This window comes from Tamandua tetradactyla, chromosome 20, assembly GCF_023851605.1.
Source record: "Tamandua tetradactyla isolate mTamTet1 chromosome 20, mTamTet1.pri, whole genome shotgun sequence".
NCBI classification, from domain to species: Eukaryota; Metazoa; Chordata; class Mammalia; order Pilosa; family Myrmecophagidae; genus Tamandua; species Tamandua tetradactyla.
This window is the reverse complement of record NC_135346.1, coordinates 10,159,709-10,186,709: the sequence shown is the minus strand read 5'-3', so window position 1 is coordinate 10,186,709 and position 27,001 is coordinate 10,159,709. Positions and strand designations below refer to the sequence as shown.

Genomic DNA, 27,001 nt, shown 5'->3' with positions numbered 1-27,001 from the left:
TCTGTAGATAATAGTGTATCATTGTGTATTTTCTGACTTTGATAATTATACTATGGTAAGATGTTAACATTAATGTAAGTTTAAAATTATTTTTAATAAATGAAGTACTACTACTAATAATTAAAAGCCATGATTAGCGATTGGGAGTACTCTTGGGAAAGAGGATTTTTACGTCCCTTTCTGTCACCAGTGAGTTAGCCGGGGCTGGACCCCAGGTAGGCCTGCTGCAAGAGTAGGGGATAAGTCCTGGTAGCCACCTCCTTGGAGAATGCAATTTATTGTTCTTTACCGTAATTTATCAGCCTATTTCTCCTGCCTTCCCTGGATTCTCTACAGTGTTCTTCTTGCCTCCAAGGTTTCAAAATAGTTGTTTCAGACAGTTCCTTTTAAAAGTTGCTTTGGTGGAAGGACTGTGTTCTGGAGTTCCCTACTCCACCATCTTCCCACAGTCTTTCCCTACTGTCGTATTTATTTGGCTTTTTTGTATTGTATCATATTGAGTCCCTTTTCATTTATCTCTTAATATTTTTCACGTTTTTCTTACAGTTACCATAAAGTTAAAATTTAACATCCTGAATCATATTTGATTTCTACCAACCTATCTTTAAGAATGTACACACACTGTTCTTATACCCATGAATCCCCCACCTTTTTTTGTACTCATTACAAATGATATTTTTGTACATTGCATGCTCAAAATGCAAATTTATGAATTTGCCTTTTAGTGCCTCTAGGAAGTAAGTGAATTACATACCAAAACAGTAGTACTGGCATTTATAATTAACCATGTGATTACCTTTACTAGATGTCTTTATTGCTGATTTAGCAAATCCAATATCTGCATTCTGGAGATTAAATCCATTGTTTGATATTCCTGGATAGTCTCAGATATAATAGATTGTTTCCTCCTGAGTCTGCTACTTCCTTTATTGTTGTTATAATGAAATTTTAGGAGGTGTGAAATGTATTTCACCCATCATTTCTACAGAACTATTAGCTGAATCTTGAAGGACAAATCTGACATGGCCCTGACCATAATGATTTATTTATTTGCTTGGTCTTAGTTGACAGGAATTCTGTGGGACTAAATTGGGCTTCTTATTCTCCTTAGAGGATTTCTATCTGTTTCTACTACAAGAGCTATACCTAGGCAGGGTATCAATCTAGGATCACTTTAACCTTGTTGAAGGATTCTGGCTTAGTACCAGAATCTCAGGTCCATCCTTCCCTTCTTTATGCTAGCCAATTTACAGGGTTGTTGACTGAAGCAGTCTGTGTGGCCAGGATCATGAAATATTTTTATTGGCTTGGCTGGGTCATCTAGCCACCCCTGGTACTCAGAATTATTAGCCTCACCTAATCCATTAGAAATGGAGGGGCATAGGCTGATAGAGTGGAAAGATTCTCCCAAGAAAATTCAGAATACTAGTACTGGAAGTATGGAAAATAGCAAATGTCCATCACAGACAATCATATGAATTTTACAGTAGAAGAAGAGGTTTCTTATATAGTCTTTATTAAAAATGGGAAAAACTCTTGATGAACATATATCTCTACTTTCGAGTTCTAAGAAACTAGACTTGTCATTTCTGAAAGATGTGGTATTTCTTTTTTTCAGGGACTCTTCTTGATGAGAAATTGTCCACAGAGTTGGGAAATCAAGGACCTCTAGTGTTTGACTCAGAATTAAATTTAAATTTATGTTTAATTCAGTAAATCATGCAAATTTTCTTTCCCACTTTGGAGTACTTGAATATCAGCTCTACCATAACTAGTCCTCTGGCATTGAGTAACTTATCCGACATCTCTAAACCAAAGTTTCCTCATTTATAGAGTGGGAGTAATATAATCTGCTTTGCCTTATGAGTATTAAATTAACATGTTTTAAACCAATTGGTGTTTAGAGTTAAATAAGCATCTTGTTAATATCTTGTTAATATTAAATAAGCATTTGTTAATATCTATAAGATGTGGATATTGAGACTACTTTTCTTTCAAAATAAAACAACATATGACTGTAATACCTTGAGGAATGCTATCTCTGCTTTCTTTTTTTCTTTTGCAGGATCCTTCAAATACGTCAGAAATATGTTGTATTATTAGAGCATCACCAGGAACTAGGCAAGTGAAAATTAAAGATGTTACTGTAAAGAAGAAATACACTCCTTCAAAAAATATTCCTCAAGGTAATGTAATATAAATACATAGATTATTTTTGGGATGATATAAAACAATTTTTCATGGTCAACTTTTATGTACACAGGAAATTCAGTTATGAATTGTATGTTATTGCACAAAGTGAAATGTTAAAGTTATAAAAAGTCTGGCCATGTTTCAGAACCTGAATAAAATAATTTGGGGGAAGATAAATGCTTCATCTTTTAAAAGATTATCTTATACCATTGTTAAATGTATTTATCTAGAGTGCCTTCTTGTATAAGTATTTAGAAGTTAGTGTCATTTGCATTTCATTTTCAGTAGTATTCTTTTGTAAATATATGGAAATTTTAAAAAGTTTTCAGTAAATGGTAGTTTTATTGTTAGTGTATTTTATTTGAGGCTATTTTTGTGGGGGGTTGCCTTTTTTGCTTTAACTTTTTATTCTGAAACAATTTCAAAATTACTGAATGGTTGCAAAAATAACATAAAATCTAGTTCTGTATAGCTTAAAGTGATACCTGGATACATTTAAGAATATGTTGGGCAGATTATTTAAAAGTATTAGCAAAGTCCCTTGAGGAACTGGAGATAAATTACAGAACTATTAAACTTTCCCAACTGGGAAATCCCTGATACTTTCTCAAGCATTAGGGACTCCAAAGTTAATAAGCCAAGTCCTTGATCTTGCGGCTTACTCTCATGAAACTTATATTTATAATGGACAAGCTAAGCCTACCTATATTTATGCCTAAGAGTTACTTCCAAAGGACCTCTTTTGTTGCTCATATGTGACCTCTCTTTTTTTTTTTAATTTTTTTTATTAATCAAAAAAAAGAAAAGAAATTAACAGAACATTTAGAAATCATTCCATTCTACACATGCACTCAGTAATTCTTAGTATCACCACATAGATGTATGATCATCATTTCTTAGTACATTTGCATCGATTTAGGAAAAGAACTAGCAAAACAGCAGAAAAAGATATAGAGTGTTAATATAGAGAAGAGAATTAAAATAATAATACTAATAAAAAATATATATATATATAAAGGAAAAAGAAAAAAACAAAAACAAAAGATACAAACACATAAACAAACAAAAAACCATATTTCAGGTGCAGCTTCATTCAGTGTTCCAACCTAGTTACATTACACTTCGGTATTATTGTGCTGTCCATTTTTGAGTTTTTGTATCTAGTCCTGTTGCACAGTCTGTATCCCTTCAGCTCCAGTTACCCATTATCTTACCCTGTTTCTAACTCCTGCTGGTCTCTGTTACCAATGATATATTCCAAGCTGATTCTCGAATGTCGGTTCACATCAGTGGGACCATACAGCACCTGTCCTTTACTTTTGGGCTAGACTCACTTAGCATAATGTTCTCTAGGTCCATCCATGTTATTACGTGCTTCATAAGTTTAGTCTGTCTTAAAGCTGCATAATATTCCATCGTAGGTATACGCCACAGTTTGTTTAGCCACTTGTCTGTTGATGGACATTTTGGCTGTTTCCATCTCTCTGCAATTGTAGATAATGCTGCTACAAACACTGGTGTGCAAACGTCCGTCTGTGTCTTTGCCCTTAAGTCCTTTGAGTAGACACCTAGCAGTGGTATTGCTGGGTCGTAATCCATTCTGCCAGTCTATGTCTTCTGATTGGGAAATTCAGTCCATTAACTTTTAGTGTTATTACTGTTTGGATAATATTTTCCTCTACCATTTTGGCTTTTGTATTATATTTATCATATCTTATTTTCCTTCTTTCTACACTTTACTCCATACCTCTCTCTTCTGTCTTTTCGTATCTGACTCTAGTGCTCCCTTTAGTATTTCTTGCAGAGCTGGTCTCTTGGTCACAAATTCTCTCAGTGACTTTTTGTCTATAAATGTTTTAATTTCTCCTTCATTTTTGAAGGACAATTTTGCTGGATATAGGAGTCTTGGTTGGCAGTTTTTCTCTTTTAGTAATTTAAATATATCATCCCACTGTCTTCTAGCTTCCATGGTTTCTGCTGAGAAATCTACACATAGTCTTATTGGGTTTCCCTTGTATGTGACAGATTGTTTTTCTCTTGCTGCTTTCAAGATCCTCTCTTTCTCTTTGACCTCTGACATTCTAACTAGTAAGTGTCTTGGAGAACGCCTATTTGGGTCTATTCTCTTTGGGGTGCGCTGCACTTCTTGGATCTGTAAATTTAGGTCTCTCATAAGAGTTGGGAAATTTTCAGTGATAATTTCTTCCATTAGTTTTTCTCCTCCTTTTCCCTTCTCTTCTCCTTCTGGGACACCCACAACACGTATATTTGTGCGCTTCATATTGTCATTCAGTTCCCTGATCCCCTGCTCAAGTTTTTCCATTCTTTTCCCTATAGTTTCTGTTTCTTTTTGGAATTCAGATGTTCCATCCTCCAGTTCACTAATTGTAGCTTCTGTCTCTTTAGATCTACCATTGTAGGTATCCATTGTTTTTTCCATTTTTTCTTCTTTGTCCTTCACTCCCATAAGTTCTGTGATTTGTTTTTTCAGATTTTCTATTTCTTCTTTTTGTTCAGCCCGTATCTTCTTCATGTCCTCCCTCAATTTATTGATTTGGTTTTTGAAGAGTTTTTCCATTTCTGTTCGTATATTCAGCATTAGTTGTCTCAGCTCCTGTATTTCATTTGAACTATTGGTTTGTTCCTTTGACTGGGCCATATCTTCAATTTTCCGAGCGTCATCCATTATTTTCTGCTGGTGTCTGGGCATTTGATCAGATTTCCCTGGGTGTGGGACCCAGCTGGTTGAAAGGTTTTTCTGTGAAATCTCTGGGCTCTGTTTTTCTTTTCCTGCCCAGTAGGTGGCGCTCGTGGCGCTTGTCTGTCTGCGGGGCAGTCGGCCTGGGAAACTGCGCGTGGAGGCGGGGGTCGCTGGCCACCGCGGCTTGGGGAAGTGCCGGTCCAAATTGCCCAGCTGGCCCGAGACGCCAAGCGTGACAGGAGGGCCCCGCTATCCAATGTTCCCAGTCAGACCGGGGAGCCACGTGCGTGGAGGGGACCCCAGTCGCCAGCCGCCCCGGCCGGGAAAACGCACACCCCTCGGGTGTCTCACCGCAGCGGATTCTCCCTGCCCGTTCAGCCATTCCAGAATGGGGTACGCTGTCTTTTTGGTCTCTGTTGTGGCTCCGGGAGCTGTTTTGTATTGTTTCTGTTTCTTTAGTTGCTTTTCTGGAGGAGGAACTAAGACCCGCGTGTCTTACTAAGCCGCCATCTTCTCCGGAAGTCTCATATGTGACCTCTCTTGAAGCCCAACTCTGCAAGTAAAATCAGTACCTTTCCCACTATGTGGAACATGATGTCCAGGGTTGTAAGTCTCTCTGGCAATGTGGGACAGGCTGTTGTGGAGGCTACTATTATGCAAGTTTCAGTTAGATATTGCTGTTTCCATGGTATGCCAAGCCCCAATCAACAATATTCCTGTAAACTCTAAAGAATACCCAGGACTCTATCTGAGACTCTATTAAAGTCTTACTAAGTTTATTTTTCAGAAACCTAAAACCTCCAGGTGGTTACTAGGCCTGGGATAATCCCTGAAACCCAGAGTTACCAGTCTCTCCAAAAGCATCAACTAGTTGTATCCCCCATCCCATCATGTTGACACCCCTTTTCAGCTTGAAGAAACTAGAGTGGTCATTTCCCAAATATCCCTAAATGTTGGGAGAAGAATCAAAGGAGAAGGAGAAATTATAACAGAGAAGATAGGACTTAACAAATAAGTAAGACTACTGAATCATTATATTGATATTTCTTTTTCCTCAATATCTTAGAGCAGCTAGAAGGAAATATCTGAAATTGTAGAACTGTAACCTATACCATACTTCGAGATTTGTTCTATAACTACTTGTTGAAATGTACTTTGAAATTTATCACTTTTTTATATATGTTATATTTCACAATAAAAAATGTTGAAAACAATGCAAAAGCCAATACAGAGAACACCAGCATATCTCCATCCCCACCTCAGACACCCAGATGTACCACTTTTTAATATTTTACAACCGTTGCTATAGCTATTCTATCTGTCTGTCTGTCTGTCTATCTGTATATCTCATGAACATTTAGAGCAGGTTGCACACATCATACTCCTTGGAAAAATAATATCTCCATATACATTGGAAATATTTCTAAATACAAGAATACTGTGAGGTGTTTCCTCTCTGAAAGGTAGTGTGCTAAGCACCTCATTATATCTCACTTATTTGTCACTACAACTTTATGATAGAGAGGACATGTGATATCATCCCCATTTTACATATTAAGAATCTGAGGCGTTAGTTAGTATGCAGTTTATCCAACAACATACATCTAGCTAGTGCTGAGAGAGCTTCATTTTCTCAAGGCTTCAAACAATAGTTTAGATTTTTCTATACTTCCCTTGTATTTCAGGCAAAATGTCTAAATACTCAAAAGCACTTTGGAACCTTTTATGAGTAAGCAACCAGCGAAGCAATTAAAATTTAATAGACTATGTATAAACCAACCATCCACTCTTGGTTCATTTCCTCCACAGAGCCAGCCTTGAGCATCTAATGCATAGAAACTCTTTTAAGTTTCTTGGATACTTAATTTGATGCTGCTCATTTGACACTTAATAATATACTGCTATGTGATATAATTTATAATGCTATCTTTTCATATCCTTTAGATTATGAAGTTTTCAAGGACAAAGGCCATAAAATAATCTTCTTTCTAGCTTTGATAACACTAGCATAGTGATAGGGTCCAAACTTTAGTTGAATATATAATCATTTGTTGAATAAATGAATCACAGTGTCTTGACCTGATCTGATTAGTTCACTAATCTTAATGTGCAAAAATTGCTTCATATAAATTTTCATGGAAGTGAAACTTATACTTTTAAGGTGTATGGTTATGGTTTCTTTAATTTTACAGTTAAAGAAAAATAATTGACTTGGCTCTGAGCTTTCAAGGTTTACTTTGAGAACAGACGATTGACTGCTGTCAGGCTGTGGAGAACCTTGGCTGGATAATTCTAGCATTTGTTTTTTTAAATTTAATTTTAAAAAGAATTTTATTAGAGGAATTGTAGGTTTACAGAAAGGTCATGTAGATAATACAGAGCTCCCACATACCCTACTCCCATTATGACAGTGTGCATTGTTATGGCGTGGTTGTTATCAATTCTTGAAACAATATTATTAGAATTGTACTTTTAAATATAGAATAAAATTTACATTAGGGTTCAGTGCTCCTCTTGTACAGTCCTATGTGTTTTTTTTTCAGATTTTATTAAGATTTATTCATTTATCAGCTATTCTGTCCGAAGTATACAATCAGTATCTCACGGTATCATCATTTACATGTGCGGTCATCATCACACTCACTTTTAGACCATTTTCATTACTTCAAAAAGAAAATTATCATATAGACACACACAAAAAACCCAAACACCTCATATCCCTATCTCTCCCTATTACTGACCCCTGGTATTGGTGTGTTATACCCTTTACTGTAGATGAAAGAATTTTAAGGTCTTACTGTTAACTATAGTCCATATCTTGCAATAGGTATTTTCCCCCACATACTACTGTATTATCAACTCTTTGTATTAGTGTCATGTATTTGTACCAGTTCATGCAAGTAATTACAAGTACTTATTTAAATTTGTAGTTTTAATTGGTGGCATACATGACTGTAAATAACTTTCAATGAAATTCACCTACCATTCAGCATGATTCCTTATGTTCCTCCTAACGAGCTACCCTCACTCTCTATTTCCAAATAGATATTGGAAATAGAAATATCTATTTCCAAACATTTTAAGTTCAACCTTGTGATACATTCTGAGCATATTAGGTCACCATTCCCCCTTTTCCAACTACTATCCATTTCTGGTATCCTGTATTCTGCATTTTAAAACTCTTGAGTTTACATATTCTAGTTAGTCCGTATTAGTGAAATTATACAATATCTGTCCTTTTGTGCCTGACTTATTTCACTCAGTATTATGCCCTCAGGATTCATCCATGTTGTCACATGCTTTGGGACCTCAACTTTTCTTACTGCTGCATAGTATTCCATCATATGTGTACCACATTTTCTTTATCTGTTTCTTTCTTGATGGGCATTTGAATTGTTTCCATCTTTTGGCAATTGTAAACAAGGCTGCTATGAACATCAGTGTGCAATTATCTGTCTTATCCCTGCTTTCAGATCTTCTGAGTATATACCAAGTAGCAGAATTTCAGGTCACATGGCAACTCAATAGTTTTCTGAATAACTGCCAAGCTGTCCCCCACAGTGGCTGTACCATTTCACACTCCCACCAGTAGTGGATAAGTGTTCCTGTTTCTCCACAGCCTCTCCAACATTTGTACTTCCTGTTTGTTTAATAGCAGCCATTCTTATGGGTATGAAATGGTAACTCATTGTGGTATTGATTTGAATTTCCTTGATAGCTAAAGAAGATGAACATCTTTTCATTTGCTTTTTAAGGAATTGTATTTCCTCCTTCAAGAAATGTCTATTCATATCTTTTACCCATTTTATAATTGAGTTATTTGTCCTTTTATTGTTGAGTTGTAGGATTTCTTTATATATTCTGGATATCAAACCCTTATCAGATATATGGTTACCAAATATTCTCTCCCATTGAATTGACTGCCTGTTCACTGTTTTGACAAAGTCCTTTGAAGCACAGAAGTGTTCAGTGTTGAGGAGTTCTCATTTATCTATTTTTTCTTTCGTTGCTTGTGCTTTGGGTATACAGCCTAAGAAGCTGTCTCCTACCACTAAAACTTGAAGATGTTTCCCTATGTTTTCTTCTAGGAGTTTTATGGTACTGGCTGTTATATTTAGGTCTTTGATTGTTGAGTTAATTTTTGTATAGGGTGTGAGGTAGGGGTCCTCTTTCATCTCTTCGGATATGGATATCCAGTTCTCCCAGCCCCATTTATTGAAGAGACTATTCTATCCCAGTTCAGTGTATTTGGAGGACTTGTCAAAAATCAGATGACCATAGATCTGCAGATCTGTTTCTGAACTCTCAATTCAATTCCATCGATCAACATGTCTATCTTTGTACTACTGCCATGCTGTTTTGACCACTGTGGATTTATAATAATCTTTTTTTTTCCGAGTGAAATAATGTTTATTCAGTTAGTAAATATAATGAAAACTCATTTAAAATAAAAAGATGATGATAAACAAAATTCAATTTTTATACTCTGCTCTCCAATAAAACAACACAAGAACAGCTCTTCACTCTTTGAAGTTTGCAACCACATGCCATATGGATTTTCTCAAAGTAAATCTTATTCTTTACAAAAAAAAGAACATATGTTTTCTTTATAAAGATGCATTATTATAAATTCCAATATGTTTTACTCTGTTAATGTAAAAATTGCAGACTGGTTATTGTTTTTATCCCACCCAGCCTAAATCTGCATTCATTAGGATTGATGACTATTCTAGTTTGCTAGCTACAGGAATGCGATATACCAGAAACAGAACAGCTTTTAAAAGGGGCAATTTATTAAGTTGCAAGTTTACAGCTCTAAGGCTGTGAAAATGTCCCAATTTTAAAAAAGTCTATAAAAATGTCCAAATTAAGCCACTAACAAGAGGTTATTATCACTCAAGAAAGGCTGATGAACTTCAGGGTTTCTCTCTCAACTGGAAAGGAACATGGTGAACATGGTGACATCTGCTAGCTTTCTCTCCAAGCTTCTTGTTTCATGAAGCACCCCTGGGAGCATTTTCCTTCTTCATCTCCAAAGGTTGCTGGCTGCTTAGGCTCTCATGGTTCTCATGGCTCTTTCCTAAATGTTACCTCTTTTAAAGAATTCCAGTAAATTAATCAAGACCCACCTGGAATGGGTAGAGTCACATCTCCCTCTAATCAAAGGTTAATGCCCACAATTGGGTGTGTCACATCTCCACAAAGGTAATCTAATCAAGTTTCCAGACTACAGTGCTGGATAGGGATTAAAATAATGGCTGCCCCTACAAGATGAATCAGGATTAAAACATGGCTTTTCTAGGGCATATAATCCTTTCACACCAGCACAATGACTATTGATACCATCCAGACTTTTATAATTGTTTCTAAATAGGTGTTTTTATTTTAATGTAATTTTATTGATATATATTATGTATATTCACATGCCATGTACTTATCCGAAGTGTACAGTCAGTGGTTCACAGTGTCATCATATAGATTTGCATTCGTCATCATAATCAATTTTTTCTTTTTTGTGAAAAATAATATATATATAAAAAAGCTATAAATTTCAAAGTGCACCTCAACAATTAGTTATAGAACAGATTTCAGAGTTTGGTATGGGTTATAATTCCACAATTTTAGGTTTTTACTACTAGCTGCTCTAAGACACTGGAGACTAAAAGAAGTATCAGTTTAATGATCAGCAATCATATTTGTTTGTTAAACCCATCTTCTCTGTATAACTCTACCATCACCTTTGATCTTTCTCCCACTCTTAAGGGTTATTTGGGCTATGCCCATCCTAACTTTTTCATGTGGGAATGGGCTGTCAATAATGTGGGATAGGGGATGGAATTAGTCAGTGTTCTGAAGAGGCTGACCCTCTGTGTTTCAAGACTTATCTGACCTAGGAACCTATCTGGAGGTTGTAGGTTTATGGAAAGTAATCCTAGTGCATGGTACCTTTGTAGAATCTCATATAAAGCCCTAGGTGTTCTTTAGGCTTGGCAGGAATGGTTTTAGTTGGGGGTTGGCAAATTATGAAGTTAGGTAGCCATGCCTAGCTGAAGCTAGATAAGTGTAGCCTCCAGAGTAGCCTCTCAACTCGATTTGAACTCTCTCAGCCACTGATTATCTCATTTGTTACGCTTCTTTCCCCCCTTTTGGTCAGGATGGCATTGTCAATCCCATGGTGCCAGGAAGTCATATACCATATTGCCAGGGAGACTTTCACCCCTGGATATCACATCCCATGCAGGGGAGAAAGTAATTATTTCACTTGCAGAGTTGGGCTTAGAGAGAGAGAGGCCCTATCTGAGTAACAAAAGAGTTCCTCCAGAAGTAACTCTTAGGCATAGCTATAGGTAGGCTAGGCTCTCTGCTACAGAAATAAGCTTCACAAGAGCAAGCCTCAAGATCAAGGGCTTGGCCTATTGACTTGGGTGGCCCTAATGTTTGGCACCATAAAAGGGGTTTCCCTGGTGGTAAAATTTAATAGTTTCATAATTTTTCCCCCATCCCTCAAGGAACTTTGCTAATACTTTTTTGATTATCTGCTTAACAGACTTTGGGATGTATCAGGGTGTTACATTATATGATACAGGATTACAGGCCTTCATTCCCATTCTGTGTTCCCTGTGTTTGGGTTGTTTAAATGATCTATCCAGACAGGTTGAATTCGATTATGTGCTACAGAAAATTTAGGTTCTGGACAAAATAAACCTCTCTCCCTCTGGTCTCACAGAGTAGATGAAGTTCTAAAATACAGGCAATGTCTTCCTTACCCCTGTATTCTGATTTACCTTACTCCCTACCTGACTGGCTTCATTCTTATCTCTAAATACCAGATTATATATATATAACACTGCCTCTCAAAATCCAGAAATATAATTATAGCTCCAGACTAAATGTGACTGGTATAAGAGCTTACAATCTAGGCCCAGTTTTCTTATAAGTACTTTCTAAATGAGACCGTACAATATCTGCTCCTTTGTTTCTGGCTTATTTTGCCCACAAAATGTCTAGTACGTTCATTGAGTGCTGCATGCCTCACAACTTTGTTCTTTTCTGTAGCAGCACAATATTCGATCGTATGTTTATACCACCATTTGCCATTCTACTTCTCAATGTATCCTTCAGCCACCTCCATCCATTGGGCATGATGACTAATGTCCAAAGTCAACAGTCCATCAACACTCTCAATTTTAGACAATTTCATTGTTTCCAAGAGAAAAATAACTGGTAAACACACCCTCACTAAATAGAAAATCCAAACCTTCCCTTAATACTTGTCCCTCCCCCCATTATTTATCCCTGGTGTTGCTGTGGTATTGTTGATGTTTGCCTACTAAACATAGCCCTTAGCATGCAATAGCAGTTTTCCCCTTATGACCTGAATTATACGATCTCTGTACAAGATTCAGACCTTTTAACTAATTCACACAAGAAAATTCTTATTTAATTGGTGGGACACGTGGGACCATACAACCCCTTTCAGTTATGTTCACCTTCATATGGCAGTGTTACTTATAAACTCACTAATGAACTGCCTTCACTTTTGTCTATTCCCTTACATTTAAGTTTAGGCTCATTAGCTAACCGTTCACCCATCTCTAGCTTCTGTGTATCTCTAGGCCCCCTATATTCTGTATTTTATGACCTTTACTATGGTCATAAAAGCAAAGTCATGCAGTATTTATCTTTTTGTGTCTGGTTTATTTCACTCAGCATTATGTCCTCAAAGCTCATCCATCTTGTCATGTGCTTCAGGACGTTTTATTTTATTTTATGGCTGTATAATATTCCATCATGTATATATACTGCATTTTATTAATCCACTCATCTATTGATGGGCACTTAGATTGTTTCTGTCTTTTGGCAGTTGTGAATAATGCTGCTATGAATATCAGTGTGCAAATTTCTACATGTCACTGCTTTCAGCTCTTCTGGGTATATACCAAGTAGTGGTATTGCCAAGTCATTGGGCAGCCCGATACTTAGTTTTCTCAGGTTCCTCCAGACTTACTTCCATAGTGGTTGTAGCATCATAAATTCCCACCAGCAGTGCATAAGTGTCCCAATTTCTCCACATCCTCTCCAACATTTGTAGTTTTCTGTTTGTTTAATAGCAGCTGTTCTAATACGTATAAGACGTTATCTCATTGTGGTTTTGATTTGCATTTCCCTTATAGCTAATGAAAATAAGCATCTCTTCATGTACTTTTTAGCCATCTGTATTTGCTCTTCAGAAACATGTCTATTTATATCTTTAGACCACTTTACAATTGGACTGGTTCTTTTCTTGTTGAGTTGTATGATTTCTTTATGTATACAGGATATCAAACCTTTGTCCAATGTATGATTTCCAAATATTTTCTTCCATTGGGTTGACTGCCTCTTCACTTCTTGACAATGTCTTTTGAGGCATAAAAGCATTTGATTTTGAGGAGTTCCTATTTATCTATTGTTTTCTTTTCTTGCTTGTGCTTTGGGTGTAAAATTTAGTACCATGCTGTTTTAACCACTGTGGCTTTATAATAATTTTTAAAATCTGGGAGTGTTAATCCTCCCACTTCCTTCTTTTTTAAGAATGCTTTTAGCTATTCAAGGTCACTTTCCCTTCCAGATGAATTTGGTAACTAGCTTTTCCAAGTCTTCAAAGTAGGTTGATGGAATTTTGATTGGTACTGTGTTGAATCTGTAGATCAGTTTGGGTAGAATTGACATCATAACTACATTTAACTTTCCTATCAGTAAGCATAGGATGTCTTTCCATCTATTTAGCTGTTTTTTTATTTCTTTTAACAATGTTATGTGGTTTTTGTGTACAAGCCCTTTATATCCCTAGTTAAGTTCATTCCTGGATATGTGATTCTTTTAGTTGCTATTTTGAGTGAAATTTTTTCCATAATTGACTCCTCAGTTAGGTCATTGCTTGTATATAGAAACATTACTGATTTTTGCACATTAATTTTATATCCTGCCACTTTACTGAATTTATTAGCTCTAGTAACTTTATTATACATTTCTCAGAATTTTTCAGGTATGGTATTATGTCATCTACAAATAATGAAAGTTTTACTTCTTCCTTTCCAATTTGGATGCCTTTTATTTCTTTTTCCTGCCTGATTGCTCTCATTAGAACTTCTAGTACAATGTTGAATGATAGTAGTGACAGAGGGCATCCTTGTCTCATTCCTGATATTAGGCAGAAAGCTTTCAGTCCCTTTCCATTGAGTACGGTGCTGGCTATCAGTTTTCCATATATTCCCTTAATCATAATGAGGTGGTTACCTTTCATTCCTATCCTTGGAGTGTTTTTATCAGAAAGGGATGTTGATTTTATCAGAAAGGAATGTTGATTGACAATTTTGTCAAACGCTTTTTCAGCACCAATCATGATTTTTCCCTTTTGATTTGTTAATATGCTGTATCATGTTAATTGATTTTCTTGTGTTGAACTATCCTTGCATTCCTGGTATAAACTCCACTTGTTTGTGGTGTATAATCCTTTTAATGTGTCATTGGATTCAATTTGCTAGTATTTTGTTAACAATTTCTGTATCTATGTTTATTAGGAACATTGGCCTGCAGTTTTCCTTTCTTATAGCATCTTTACCTAATTTTGATATTAGAGTGATATTAGCCTCATAAAATGAGTTAGATGCTATTCCTTTTTCCTTAGTTTTTTTTTTTTTTGAAAAGTTTAAGCAGGATTGATGTTAGTTCTTTTTGAAATGTTTGATAAAATTCTCCTGTGAAGCCAGCTGGCCCTGGGCTTTTCTTTGTAGGAAGAATTTTGATGACTGATTGAATCTCTTTACTTGTGATTGGTTTGTTGAGATCTTCTATTTCTTCTCAAGTCAGTGTCACTTTTTCTTGTGTTTCCAGGAATTTTTCCATTTCATCTAAGTTGTCTAGTTTGTTGGTGAATAATTGTTTATAGTATCCTTTTATGATTTTTTTTTTATTTCTTCAGAGTCCATGATAATGACCCCCACTCATTTCTGATTTCGTTTATTTGAATTCTCTCTTTTTTTCTTTGTCAGCTTTGCTAGGGGTCCATCAATTTTATTAAAGAACCAACTTTTGGTTTTATTGATTCTTTTTATTGTTCTTTTGTTCTATTCATTTAACTATGCTTTAATCTTTGTTACTTCTCTACTTCTTTTTGCTTTGGAATTAGTTTGCTGTTCTTCCTCTTGCTCATCCAGGTGAGCAGTAAAGTCCTTGAATTTTGCTCTTCTTTTTTAATATAGATATTTATGGCAATAAATTTCACTCTCAAGCACTGCCTTTGCCATGTACCGTAAGTTCTTATATGTGATATTCTCATTTTCATTCATCTTCAGATAGTTACTGATTTCTCTAGCAATTTCTTCTTTGACCCACTTGTTATTTAAGAATACATTATTTTCTGGAGCAACTAGAAGGAAAAATCTGAAAGGATGGTATGGTAGCCCACAACAAATCCTGGGATCTGTCTTGTAATTACTTATTGAAGAGTTCTTTGAAAACTCTTGCTTTTTTCTTTCTTTGCTTTGTATATATATTATACAATGAAAAAGTTTTTTTTAAAAAAAAAGAGGAGAAGGCGCACCACACAAAAAAGAGTACATTATTTAAAAATTCTCCATGTATTTGTGAAAGTTCTTTTTCTTTGGTGCTTATTGATGTCCAACTTCATTCCATTGTGATCAGAGAAAGTGCTTTGAATAATCTCAGTTTTTAAAAATTTATACAGACCTTTTTGTGCCCCAGTATATGACCTATCCTGGAGAAGATTGCATGAGCACTGAAGAAGAATATATTTCCTGGTATTTGGGGGTGTAACAACCTATTTATATCTGTTAGGTCTAATTCATTCGTCAAATTGTTTAAGTTCTTTTATTACTTTGTTGATCCCCTGTCTGGTTGTTTGGTCTATAGAGGAGAGTGGTGTATTGAAGTCTCCTACTGTTATTGTTGTAATGTCTATCACTCCTTTCAGTTTTGCCAATGTTTGCCTCATGTCCTTTGGAGCCCCTTGATTGAGAACATAAACATTTATGATTGTTATTACTTCTTGGTGAATTGTCCCTTTTATTAATATGTAAATTCCTTCTTTGTCTCTTATGATGTTTTTACATTTAAAGTCTATTTTGTCTGTTATTAGTATGGCGACTTCTGCTTTCTTTTGGTTACAGCCTGTGTGGAGCACCTTTTTCCATCCTTTCACTTTCAATCTATTTGTATCCTCATGTCTAAGATGAGCCTCTTGTAAGCTGCATATAGCTGGATTATATTTCTCAATCCATTCTGCCAATCTGTATTTTTTAGTTGGTAAATTTAGTCTGTTAGCATTCAGTTATTATTGTAAAGGCATTTCTTGAATACATCTCTTATCCTTTGGATTTTATTTGTCAGATCTTTATATTCTTTTCCCTATTTCTCTTTTTAGCCTCCTCAATTTTTTGTTTAGCCAACAGAACTCCCTTTAGTATTTCTCATAGGACCAGTCTCTTTTTGACAGTTTCCCTCAGCATTTGTTTGTCTTGTGAAAATTTTAATCTCTCCCTCATTTGAAGGACAATTTGGCTGGGTACAGAATTCTTGACTGGGAGTCTTTCTATTTCAAGATCTTAAATATATCATATCACACTGCTTTTTCCCCTCCAGGGTGCCTGTTGAGTAGTCTGAACTCAGTCTCATATGGTTTCCCTTGTATGTAGTAGATCATTTTTTCTCTTAACACTTTCAGGATTTTCTATTTCTCTTTTGACAGACCAATTATTTTGTGTCTTGAAGTAGGCCTATTTGGATTTATTCTATTTGGGGTTCATTGGGCATCTTTTTTTTTTTTATTTTTTACATGGGCAGGCACTGGGAATCGAACCCGGGTCCTCGGGCATGGCAGGCAAGCACTCTTACCTGCTGAGCCACCGTGGCCCGCATTGGGCATCTTTGAATTGCATATTTATATCTTTTATAAGGGTTGGAAAGTTTCGCCCATTTTATCTTCAACTAATCTTCCTTGCCCTTTACTCTTATCTTCCCCTTCTGGGACACCAATATTATTTTTATCATATTTGTGTGCTTCATTTTGTCCATCGTTTCATCATTTCCTTGAGATCCAGTTCAATTTTTTTTTTTTGCATGGGCAGGCACCGGGTATTGAACTCAGATCTCTGGCATGGCAGGAGAGAACTCTGCCTGCTGAGCCACCATGGCCCGCCCATTTCCATCTTTTTTTGCCATTTGCTTTTTTGTGTATTTGGAATCAATTGTTTTGTTTTCTGATTCTCTTACTCTTTCTTCTGCTTCTTCAAAGCTGCTGTCTTATGTCTGTAGTTTATTTTTTATTTGGTCTGCAGCATCTTTAATCTCTATGATATCTGCTGTTTTTCTGTTCTTTCAAAATTTTCTTCATACTCTTCTAGATATCAAATTCTTCTTGATATCCTTTATGTCATTAGCCAACCCACTGATTTTATTTAGTAGACTTATATGAACGTCTTTGATTAGTTGTTCCAAGGTCTGCATCTCCCCTGGTGTTTTAATTTGGTCATTAGGCTGGGCTATATCTGTCTGAAGTTTCATATGCTTTGTGATTTTCTGTTGTCCTCAAGGCATGTAATTATCTTGATAGGGTTACTTTGGAAGTTGATCTCCTTCAGTGGTCTAAAGTTTTGTATTTGTGGGACAGGTAGGGGCCAGAACATGGGGCATAGGATGGAGTACGGTGGTGCAATGATGGGTTGTGGCATAGAGATTGGCGTGGATCAGGGGCACTATGCTGGTGTCCAGGAGCATGGAGTGCAGGGTTGTGGGACTTCAGGGCAGGGACTGTGAGGAGTGGGATGCAGCTCAAGCAGGCCTTGAAGTGCAGGAGCAAGGCACAGCATGGGGGATACAGAGGCAGGGCATCACGGGAGGGGCGTGTCTGTGCAAATGCACAGGCACTGGTGCTTGGATAGGTGTGAGTGGGTGCATGGGGTGAAGTGGTCATGAGTATCAGGGTGCAGGGTTCAGGGCGCAGATGTTGGGGCACAGAGTAGGTGGGATATAGGTGTATGCTTATGTGTGGGAAGGGGCTCCAAGGGGACCTTGATACAGATGCGCTTCTGCACAGGGGCGGGGCACAGGTTGTAGGGCATGGGTTGGGGGTAGAGCACATGTGCCCATGCATAGGGTTTATTGGGGAATGGGGGCAGGGGTGCACGTGTGTGAAAGGCAGGGACTGTGTGGCATACATGTGCATATGAGCACCTGCCAGGTGGATAGGTGGGGCATTAGTGCTGGGGGCTGGAGGCAGGTGTGGCCCAGATACACAGGTGAGCACTTGTATGCAGCTGGAGGTTAAGGTGGGGGTGTGCTAGTGTACTAGACAAGGGGTCAGGGTACATGGGTCAAGGGGTCAGGGCACGGATACGTGAATGCTGGAGCAGGCAGGATGCAAGTGTGCACGTGTGTGGTTCTGGGGGACAGGTTTCTGTGTGGCATGCACAGAGCTCGGGTGGTGGGGTGGGACTGTGTGACTGCATGGTTTTGGGGTGGTGTGTGGCATGGATGCTTGTGTGAGCACCTGCAGGGGGCAGTGAGAGAGAAGTGGAGGATAAGGGACTGGACACAGGTGGGCGGGTGGGAAGGGTGCAAGAGTATGTGGGTCCAGGGGTGTGTGCATGTGTGCGGGATGGGGTTTGTGGGTGAGAATGTGCAGGTTGGGGGAATCCGGGTGGGGCTACTTAGAGTGTCGTGGGGCAGGGTTTGGGTGCATGGGGCCCTTTGGGGGGGCAGGGGCAGGGCTTGTGACATGTGGGGTGGTTATGGGTCGTGGTGGGGTGGCACGCTGGGAATGGGGAGTAGGGTGTTCAAGGAACACAGCTTGGCTTACTCCCTTGTCCCTGTCTCCCTGTCCGTGTACTCCTGAGGGCTCTGGGCCTCCATTTGGAAAGGGATGGATGCCATGCGTTAAGCTGTTTATAGTAGCTGGATGGTCTCTGGTTCTCTGTGTCTCAAGTTTTCAGCTTCTGCAACCATGGCCTCCCTTTGTGGTGTGCAAGACCCTCAGTGGTCATTTATACCCTGGAATCGCTGTCCTGGTCATTTTACTGTCACTTCTCTCACTGTTCTTTGGAGCAGGGGTGAATTCGACCTATCCTAATCTGCCATCTTCTACAATAAGCTTGAATGTCAAGAAGTATAAGGCAACCCCCTTCATTCTTCTTTTTCAGGATGTTTTCAGCTATGCGTGACCCCTTTCCCTTCCAAAAAAATTACACTAACTGACTTTTCTAATTCTGCGAAGTAGGTTGTTGTAATTTTGATTGGTCGCATTGAGTCTATAGATCAATTTGGTTAGAATTGACATCTTAATGACATTTAGCTTTTCTATCGATGAACACAGAATATCTTTCCACATATTTAGGTCTTCTTTAATTTCTTTAAGCATGTTTTTTAGTTTTATGTGTACAGGTTCTTTACAAGTTTGGTTAAGTTTATTCCTAGGTATTTGATTCTTTTACTTGCTACTGTGAATGGGTTTTTTTCTAATTGCCTCCTTAGTTAACTCATTCCTAGTGTATAGAAACACTCCTGATTTTTGTGCATTGATCTTTTATCCCACCACATTGCTGAATTTATTAACTCAAGTAGCTTTTTTGTAGGTTTCTCAGTATTGTACAGATATAGGATTATGTCATTTGCAAATAATGAGTTTTACTTCTTCCTTTCCAATTTGGATTACTTTTATTTTGTTTTCTGCCTAATTGCTCTCACTAGAACCTCCAGCAAAATGTTGCATCCTTGTCTCATTCCTGATCTCACAGGGTAGGCTTTCATTCTCTCCCCATTGAGTATGATGTTGGCTGTGGGCTTTTCATAAATGCCCTTTATCATGTTGAGTAAGTTTCTTTCTTACCTTTTGAATTGTTTTTATCAAGAAAGAATGCTGATATGTTTCTTGAAGATGGTTATATAATGATACAGCTTTCATGATGTGACTGTGTGATTTTGAAAACCTTGTGTCTGATGCTCCTTTTATCTACCTTATTAACAGACGAGTAAAACATATGGAATAAAAATAAATAATATGGGGAACAAATGTTAAAATAAATTTAGATTGAAATGCTAGTGATCAATGAAAGGGAGGAGTAGGGGGTATGGTATGTATGAATTTTTTCTGTTGTCTTTTTCTTTTTCTGAATTGATGCAAATGTTCCAAGAAATGATCATGATGATGAATGTGCAACTATGTGATGATATTGTGAATTACTGATTATACATTTAGAACAGAATGATCATAAGTTAAGATGGTTGTGTTTGTTTGTTGCTATATTTTTTAAACAAAATTTAAAAATTAAAAAAAAAGATACTGAGATACTGAATCTTGTTGAATGCCTTTTCAGCATCAATTGAGATGATCAGGTGATTTTTTTCCCTTTCTATTCTTTAATGTGGTAAATTATATTAATTGATTTTCTTGTGTCAAACCACCTTTGCATACCTGAAATAACCACTTGGTTGTGGTGTATAATTTTTTTGATGTGCTGTTGGATTTGATTTACAAAAATTTTGCTGAGAATTTTTCCATCTGTCTTGAATAGGAAGGTTGGCCTGTAGTTTTCCTTTCTTATAATATCTTTATTAGGTTTTGGTATTAGAGGGATATTAGCTTCATAGAATGGGTTAGGTAGTGCTCCCTTCTCTTCAATTTTTTAGAAGAGCTTAAGCATAAATGGTATTAATTCTTCCTGGAATGTTTGATAAAATTCCCGTTTGAAACATCCAGCCCTGGGCTTTTCTTTGTACAGAGGTTTTTGATGACTGATTGAATCTCTTTACTTATGATTGATTTGTAGAGGTCTTCAATTTCTTCTTCAGTCAGTATAGGATGTTCGTGTGTTTCTAAGAAATTTGTCCATTAATGTAAGTTGCCTAGTTGTTGGAATAGTTGTATGTAGTATCCTTTTATGATCTTTGTTTATTACTTCAGGGTACATGGTAATGATCGTCCTCTCATTTCTGAATTTATTTATTTGCATCTCCTCTCTTTTTTACTTTTGTCAGTCTAGCTAAGGTTTGTCAATCTAGCTAAGGTTTGATTTTTTTGGAGTACCAACTTTTGGTTTGATTGATTCTATTGTATTTTTTTGTTCTCTAACTCATTTATTTCTGTTTAATTTTTGTTATTTCTTTGCTTTTACTTGCTTTAGGATTAGTTTGCTGCTATTTCTTGGGTTTCTTCAGTTGGTAAGTTAGGCCTTTGGTTTTAATTCTTTCTTCCATTTTAATGTAAGCATTTACAGCTATAAATTTCCCTCTCAGCTCCTCCTTTACTGCATCTCATAAGTTTTGATATGTTGTATTCTTGTTTTCAATTGTCTCCAGATACTTACTGATTTCTTGCAATTTCTTCTTTGACCCACTGATTATTTGAGTATGTTATTTAACCTCCATATGTTTGTAAAAGTTCTGGTTCTTTTGGTGGTTACTGATTTCCAAGTGCATTCCATTGTAATTGGAGAACATGCTTTGAATAACTTAAGTCTTTTTAAATGTTTAAGACCTATTTTGTGCCCTAGCATATGATGTATCCTAGAGAATGTTCCATGAACACTTGAGAAGAATGTATGTATATCCGGGTGTTTTGGGAATACGATTATTTATATATGTCTTTTAGGTCTAATTCATTTATGTTATTATTTAGGTTCACTATTTCCTTGTTGATCTTCTGTCTAGTTGTTCTGTCTATTGAAGAGTGTGGTGTGTTGAAGTCTCCCACTATAAGTGTAGAAATGTCTGTTGCTCCCTTCAGTTTTGCCAGTGTTTGCTTCATGTACTTTGAGGTACCTTGATTGGGTACATGGACATTTATGACTCTTACTTCTTCTTGGTGGGTTATCCCTTTTATTAATATATAGTGTTCTTCCTTGTCTCTTATAAAATCTTTGCATTATACATCTATTTTATGTGATGATAATATCGGTACTCCTTTTTGTTGTTGTTGTTGTTATTTCGTGCATGGAATATCTTTTTTCATCCATTCACTTAAATTTATTTGTGTCTTTGGGTGTAAAGCAAGTCCCTTGTAAACAGCATATAGATGGACAATATTTTTTCATCCATTCTGCCAATCTGTGTCTTTTTATTGGGGAGTTTAATCCATTAACATTCAACGTTATTACTGTGAAAATTGTCCTTGCTTCATTTGTTTTATCCCTTTGCTTTTATTTGTCAGATCTAGTTTCTCTCTTTTTATCCATTTGGTTAACCTTACTGATAATCATCATTCTATATTCTCCTCCAGGTTTCTCTCTCTCCTGTCTTTTTGTTCAGCCAACAGAACTCCCTGTAGTATTTCTTGCAGCACAAGTCTCTTGTTAAATTCCTTCAGCATTTGTATGTCTGTGATAATTTTAAATTCTCCTTCACTTTTACAGGACAACTTTGCTGGATAAAGAATTCTTGGTTGGCAGTTCTTCTCTTTCAGTATCTTAGATATGTCATAACACTGCTTCTTACTTGCACAGTGCCCAAGAAGTAGTTAGTGCTTAGTTTTATGTGACTTCTGTTGTATGTGGTGAATTGCTTTTCTCTTGCTGCTCTTGGAACTCTCTCCTCTTTAGCATTAGATAGTCTAATTCGTATGTGTCTTAGACTATGTCTGTTTGGATATATTCTATTTAGAGTTCATTGAGCTTCTTTGACTTGCATATTTTTATCTTTTATAGGGGTTGGGAAGTTTTCCCCCAATTATTTCTTCACATAGTCTTCCTAACCTTTTACTCTTCTTCTCTCCTTCTGGAACACTAGGGATTCTTATATTTGTATCTTCATGTTGTCCATCATTTCCCTGAATACCGATTCCAATTTTTCCATCTTTTTCACCATTTGTTCTTGTGCTGGTTTGAAACTGTTGTGTACCCCAGAAAAGCCATGTTCTTTAACCCTCATTCAATATTGTTGGGTGGTGTTCTAGTTTGCTAGCTGCCGGAATGCAATATACCAGTAACAAAATGGCTTTTAAAAGGGGGAATTTAATAAGTTGCTAGTTTATGGTTCTAAGGCCGAGAAAATGTCCTAATTAAAACAAGTCTATAGAAATGTCCAATCTAAGGCATCCAGGGAAAGATACCTTGGTTCAAGATACCAGGGTTTCTCTTAAGTGGAAGGGCACATGGCGAGCATGGTGTCATCTGCTAGCTTCTTCTCTCCTGGCTTCCGATTTCATGAAACTCCCCAGGAGGTGTTTTCCTTCTTCATTTCCAAAGGTCACTGGCTCATGGACTCTCTGCTTCGTGGTGCTGCAGCATTCTCTGCTCTCTCCGAATCTCTTTCATTCTCCAAAATGTTTCCTCTTTTATAGGACTCCTGAAATTTATCAAGATCTGCCCATATGGGTGGAGACGTGTCGTCACCTAATCCAGTTTAACAGCCACTCTTGATTAAATCACATCTCCAGGGAGATAATCTGATTACAGTTTCAAACATGCAGTATTGAATAGGGATTATTCTGCCTTTATGAAATGGGATTTAAGTTAAAACATGGCTTTTCTAGGGGACGTAAATCCTTTCAAACCAGCACAGGTGGAATCTTTTTTATTGTTTTCATGGAAATGTGACCCACTCAATTGTGGGTGGTACCTTTTGATTAGGTAGTTTCTATGGAGATGTGTCTCCACCCATTCAAGGTGGGGTTGCTTACTGTAGTCTTTTAAGTGGGAACCATTTTTGGAAAAGTTTGAGGGCCCACACAGCCAAAGACCTTTAGAGATGCAGAAAGAAAACACCCCTTCGGAATCCTTATGAAACGAGAAGCCAGGAGAGAAAGCTAGCAGATGTTGCCATGTGCCTTCCCAGCTGACAAAAGCCAAAGACGGCAGCAGACACTAGCCATATGCTTTCTCAGTTGACAGTGGTGTTCCAGATGGCATCAGCCTTTCTTTAGTGAAGGTAACCTCTTGTTGGTGCTTTATTTTGGACATTTTCATGGCCTTAGAACTGTAAACTTGCAACTTAGTAAATTCCCTTTTTAAAAACCGTTCCATTTCTGGTATTTTGCATTCCAGCAGCTTTAGCAAACTTAAACAGTTCTTTTTTCCATTCAAATTCACTTGTTCTGTCCTCTAGTTTGCTTATTCCTTCCTGTTGTGCGTCTCTAGTATATTTTTAATTTATCTACGGTATCTTTCATTTCTGTAAGAACTGCTGTTTTCTGTTTATTCTTTCTTTCAAATTCTTTTTTATGCTGTTCTCATGTCTTGTTGATAACCTTTATCTCTCGCCAATCCGTTGAACTTATTTAGGAGATTTGTAGGAACGTCTTTGATTAATTATTACAAGTTCTGTGTCTCCTCTGGATTTTTATTTTGAACAATTGGTTTGACCATATCTTCTTCATAGTTAAGATTTTTTTTGTTGTTGGTTTTTTGGAATTTGATTATTTTGATCAGGTTATTTTGAAAGTTGGTTTCCCTCACTTATCTGATATTTTGTTTTTACTTGGGTTTGTGATGAACATCTCCTTTGGCACTTGGTATTACCAGCAAACCAAAATCAGTGCATATTTCATGGAGAGCAGCCCTTTTCTAAAAAAGGCTGGGCGGAGCAGCAGCTTGCCAGTCTGTACTTTCCCCATCTTCCCAGAAGATGGCAGTGTTGAACCACCTCTCCCTCACAACCTTGCCGCTCCCTGGCTGTGGCAGCCTACTGGGCAGGTCCAGACCAGGTGAAAATCCAATCAAGGCTGCAGACCCCCAGGTATGCTGGAAGCCACTGGTTCCAGGGGTTGAGGGGTGGGCACTGTGCACCACAACGAAGACTCTGGCTTGTAAGTTCATTGGCCTGATGATTCCCAGAAAGACTCCAGGCTTTGGGACAGGGACGTTCAGCTTCACCAGCCAGCAGCCAGTACTGGAGTGCTTTTCTTTTCTCTGGCCAGCAAGAAAGACTTTGGGGTTGAGGAAGGATGCCTGGCGTTGCAATGCAGCTGCCTGGCCACTGCCTCTCTGATCAAGTATACAATGAGAGTCCTGAGCCCCTATATATAAAGGATTGACCAGCGGGATCCAACGTGTCTCTCTTGCCAGCCAATTATCAGATCGGCTCTGCTCTGCACCGTCCTCTCCTCCTGAGTGAGGACCTTCCTAGAATCCTTCAAGTCCAGGTACTTGAAGTGTCCTGCTTCAGGGTTGAGAGGTAGGCACTGGGCACTGTAGCAAGGTCTGTATGTGGCCAAGATGAGTCTACTGGCTTCCAGGTTCCTGCAAGGGAATACTAGGCTGCAGGTCTTAGAGGAGTGCCTTTCCCACCTCTCTGAAGCAGACGTTTGCCACTTTTTGGCTGCCAAATGCAGCCATTGTGTGGTAGCAGACCTTAGAGATGATCACATTTGAATACATTTACCCCAATTTCTCAATCCTAGTTTCTCCACTTTTCCGTCCGGGTCTTCCTTATATAATGCACAGGTCTTTCTGATCACCCAGACTCCAGAATTGCTACTTTGGTTGTTTTTTGCCTGTTTTCTAGTTGTTTTGTGGTGGAGGAGTTAATTCTGCCTGTTGTATTCTGCCATCTTCCTGGAAGTATATCCATTCCTTACTTCTTAACACTCAGCTACATCACTATGCACTTAGCCTGTACTTCTGTTGAAAACACTTTCAACTAAGCAGTGATGTACCCATGCTAATTCTTTACATATATTTTTAGAGTCTTCATTGTCACTGCTAGATAGTGTTTTGTTCTTATATTCTGGGATGTATCCGGGCATCACATTAAACTGTACAGAGTTACAAGACCTCACTCATTCCCATTTGGGGCTCCCTGTGTTTGGGTTATTTAAATGATCTGTCCAGACAGGCTGAGTTAGATCATGTGCTACAGAAAATTTAGGTTCTGGACAAAATAAACCTTTCTTCCTTTGGTCTCAGAGAGTAGGTGAAGTTCTAAAATACAATATGTTCCTTATCCCTGTACTCTGATTTACCTTTGTGCTGACCTGATCAGCTTCATTCTTATCTGTAGTTGAAGCCTTCTCTCTTTTTCAGTTTCTTTAACTGTTGTTATATGTGGCAATGCTGACCTTCAGAACTGCAGAATTCCTACTCTGAGTCTCAGATGTCACACAAGTACTCAAAGTTCCAGGGAAATACCAGGTTATACATATATAGTACAGCTTTAAGTTTCATCCATGCCTTTGCATGGCTGATAACTCAGTCCTTTTTATTTCTTAATTGCATAGATGTACCAGTTTGCTTATTCATTCACTAATGAAGGAAATCTGGTTGTTTCCACTTTAAGGGAGATTGTGAATAAAGCTACTACAAACATTTGCATTTAGGTTTTGTTTGGAAACAAGTTTTTCAACTCAATTGGATAAACATCTAGGCAAAAATTGCTGGATCGTTTAGTACATCTATTTAACTTTGTAAGAAATAGAAAAACTGTCTTCAAAGTAGTTGCAACCTTTTGCATTTCTACAGGCAATGGATGAAAGTCCTGTTGCTCTGCATCTTTGTCAGCATTTGGTATTGTCAGACTTTTTATAGCTATTCTAATAGCTGTATAGTGGTATCTCATTGTTATTTTAATTTGCAATTCCCTAATGACATATGATGTTATGCATGTTTTCATATGCTTAATTGCCATCTGTATATACAATTTATGAGATGCCTGGATCTTTTGCCCAATTTTATATTGGGTTCTTTGTTTTTTTTTCTGTTGAGTTTTAAGAGTTCTTTGATTATTTTGCATAAAGACCTTTATCATATATGTGTCTTGAAAATATTTTCTCCCAGTTTGTTGCTGACTTCTCATTTTCTTAACAGTGTATTTTTTCAGGATGGAAATTTATAATTTTGTAATTAGTAACTTTTTATTTCATGGATTATGCCTTTGCTGCCATATCTAAAAACTCATTATCAAACCCAAGTTCATAAATAGTTTCTGCTATGTTTTCTTCTAGAAGTTTTTTAGTTTTGCACTTTACATAAAGGTCTGTGATTAATTTTAAGTTAATTTATGTGAAAGGTGTAAGATCTGTGTCCAGGTTCATTTTTTTCTCATATGGACATACAGTTGTTCTAGCACCATTTGTTTAAAAGATTATTCTTTGTCCATTCAGTTGCTTTTGCTATTTTGTCAATT

General features: G+C 37.3%; 1 protein-coding gene across 9 annotated transcripts in view; it reads left to right on the top strand.

Moving 5' to 3' along the window:
- LOC143664910 (meiosis-specific kinetochore protein-like) overlaps nucleotides 1–27,001 on the top strand; it is a 150,817-nt gene that overhangs the window by 96,756 nt on the left and 27,060 nt on the right. For all 9 annotated transcript variants that reach the window (XR_013166669.1, XR_013166668.1, XR_013166673.1 and 6 more), the window contains one exon: nucleotides 2,066–2,186. Coding sequence is in view for 3 of the 9 variants with exons in the window: in XM_077138355.1 (XP_076994470.1) it covers nucleotides 2,066–2,186 (121 nt within the window). In the remaining 6 variants the exon portion in view is untranslated. The remainder of the gene's footprint in view (nucleotides 1–2,065; nucleotides 2,187–27,001) is intronic.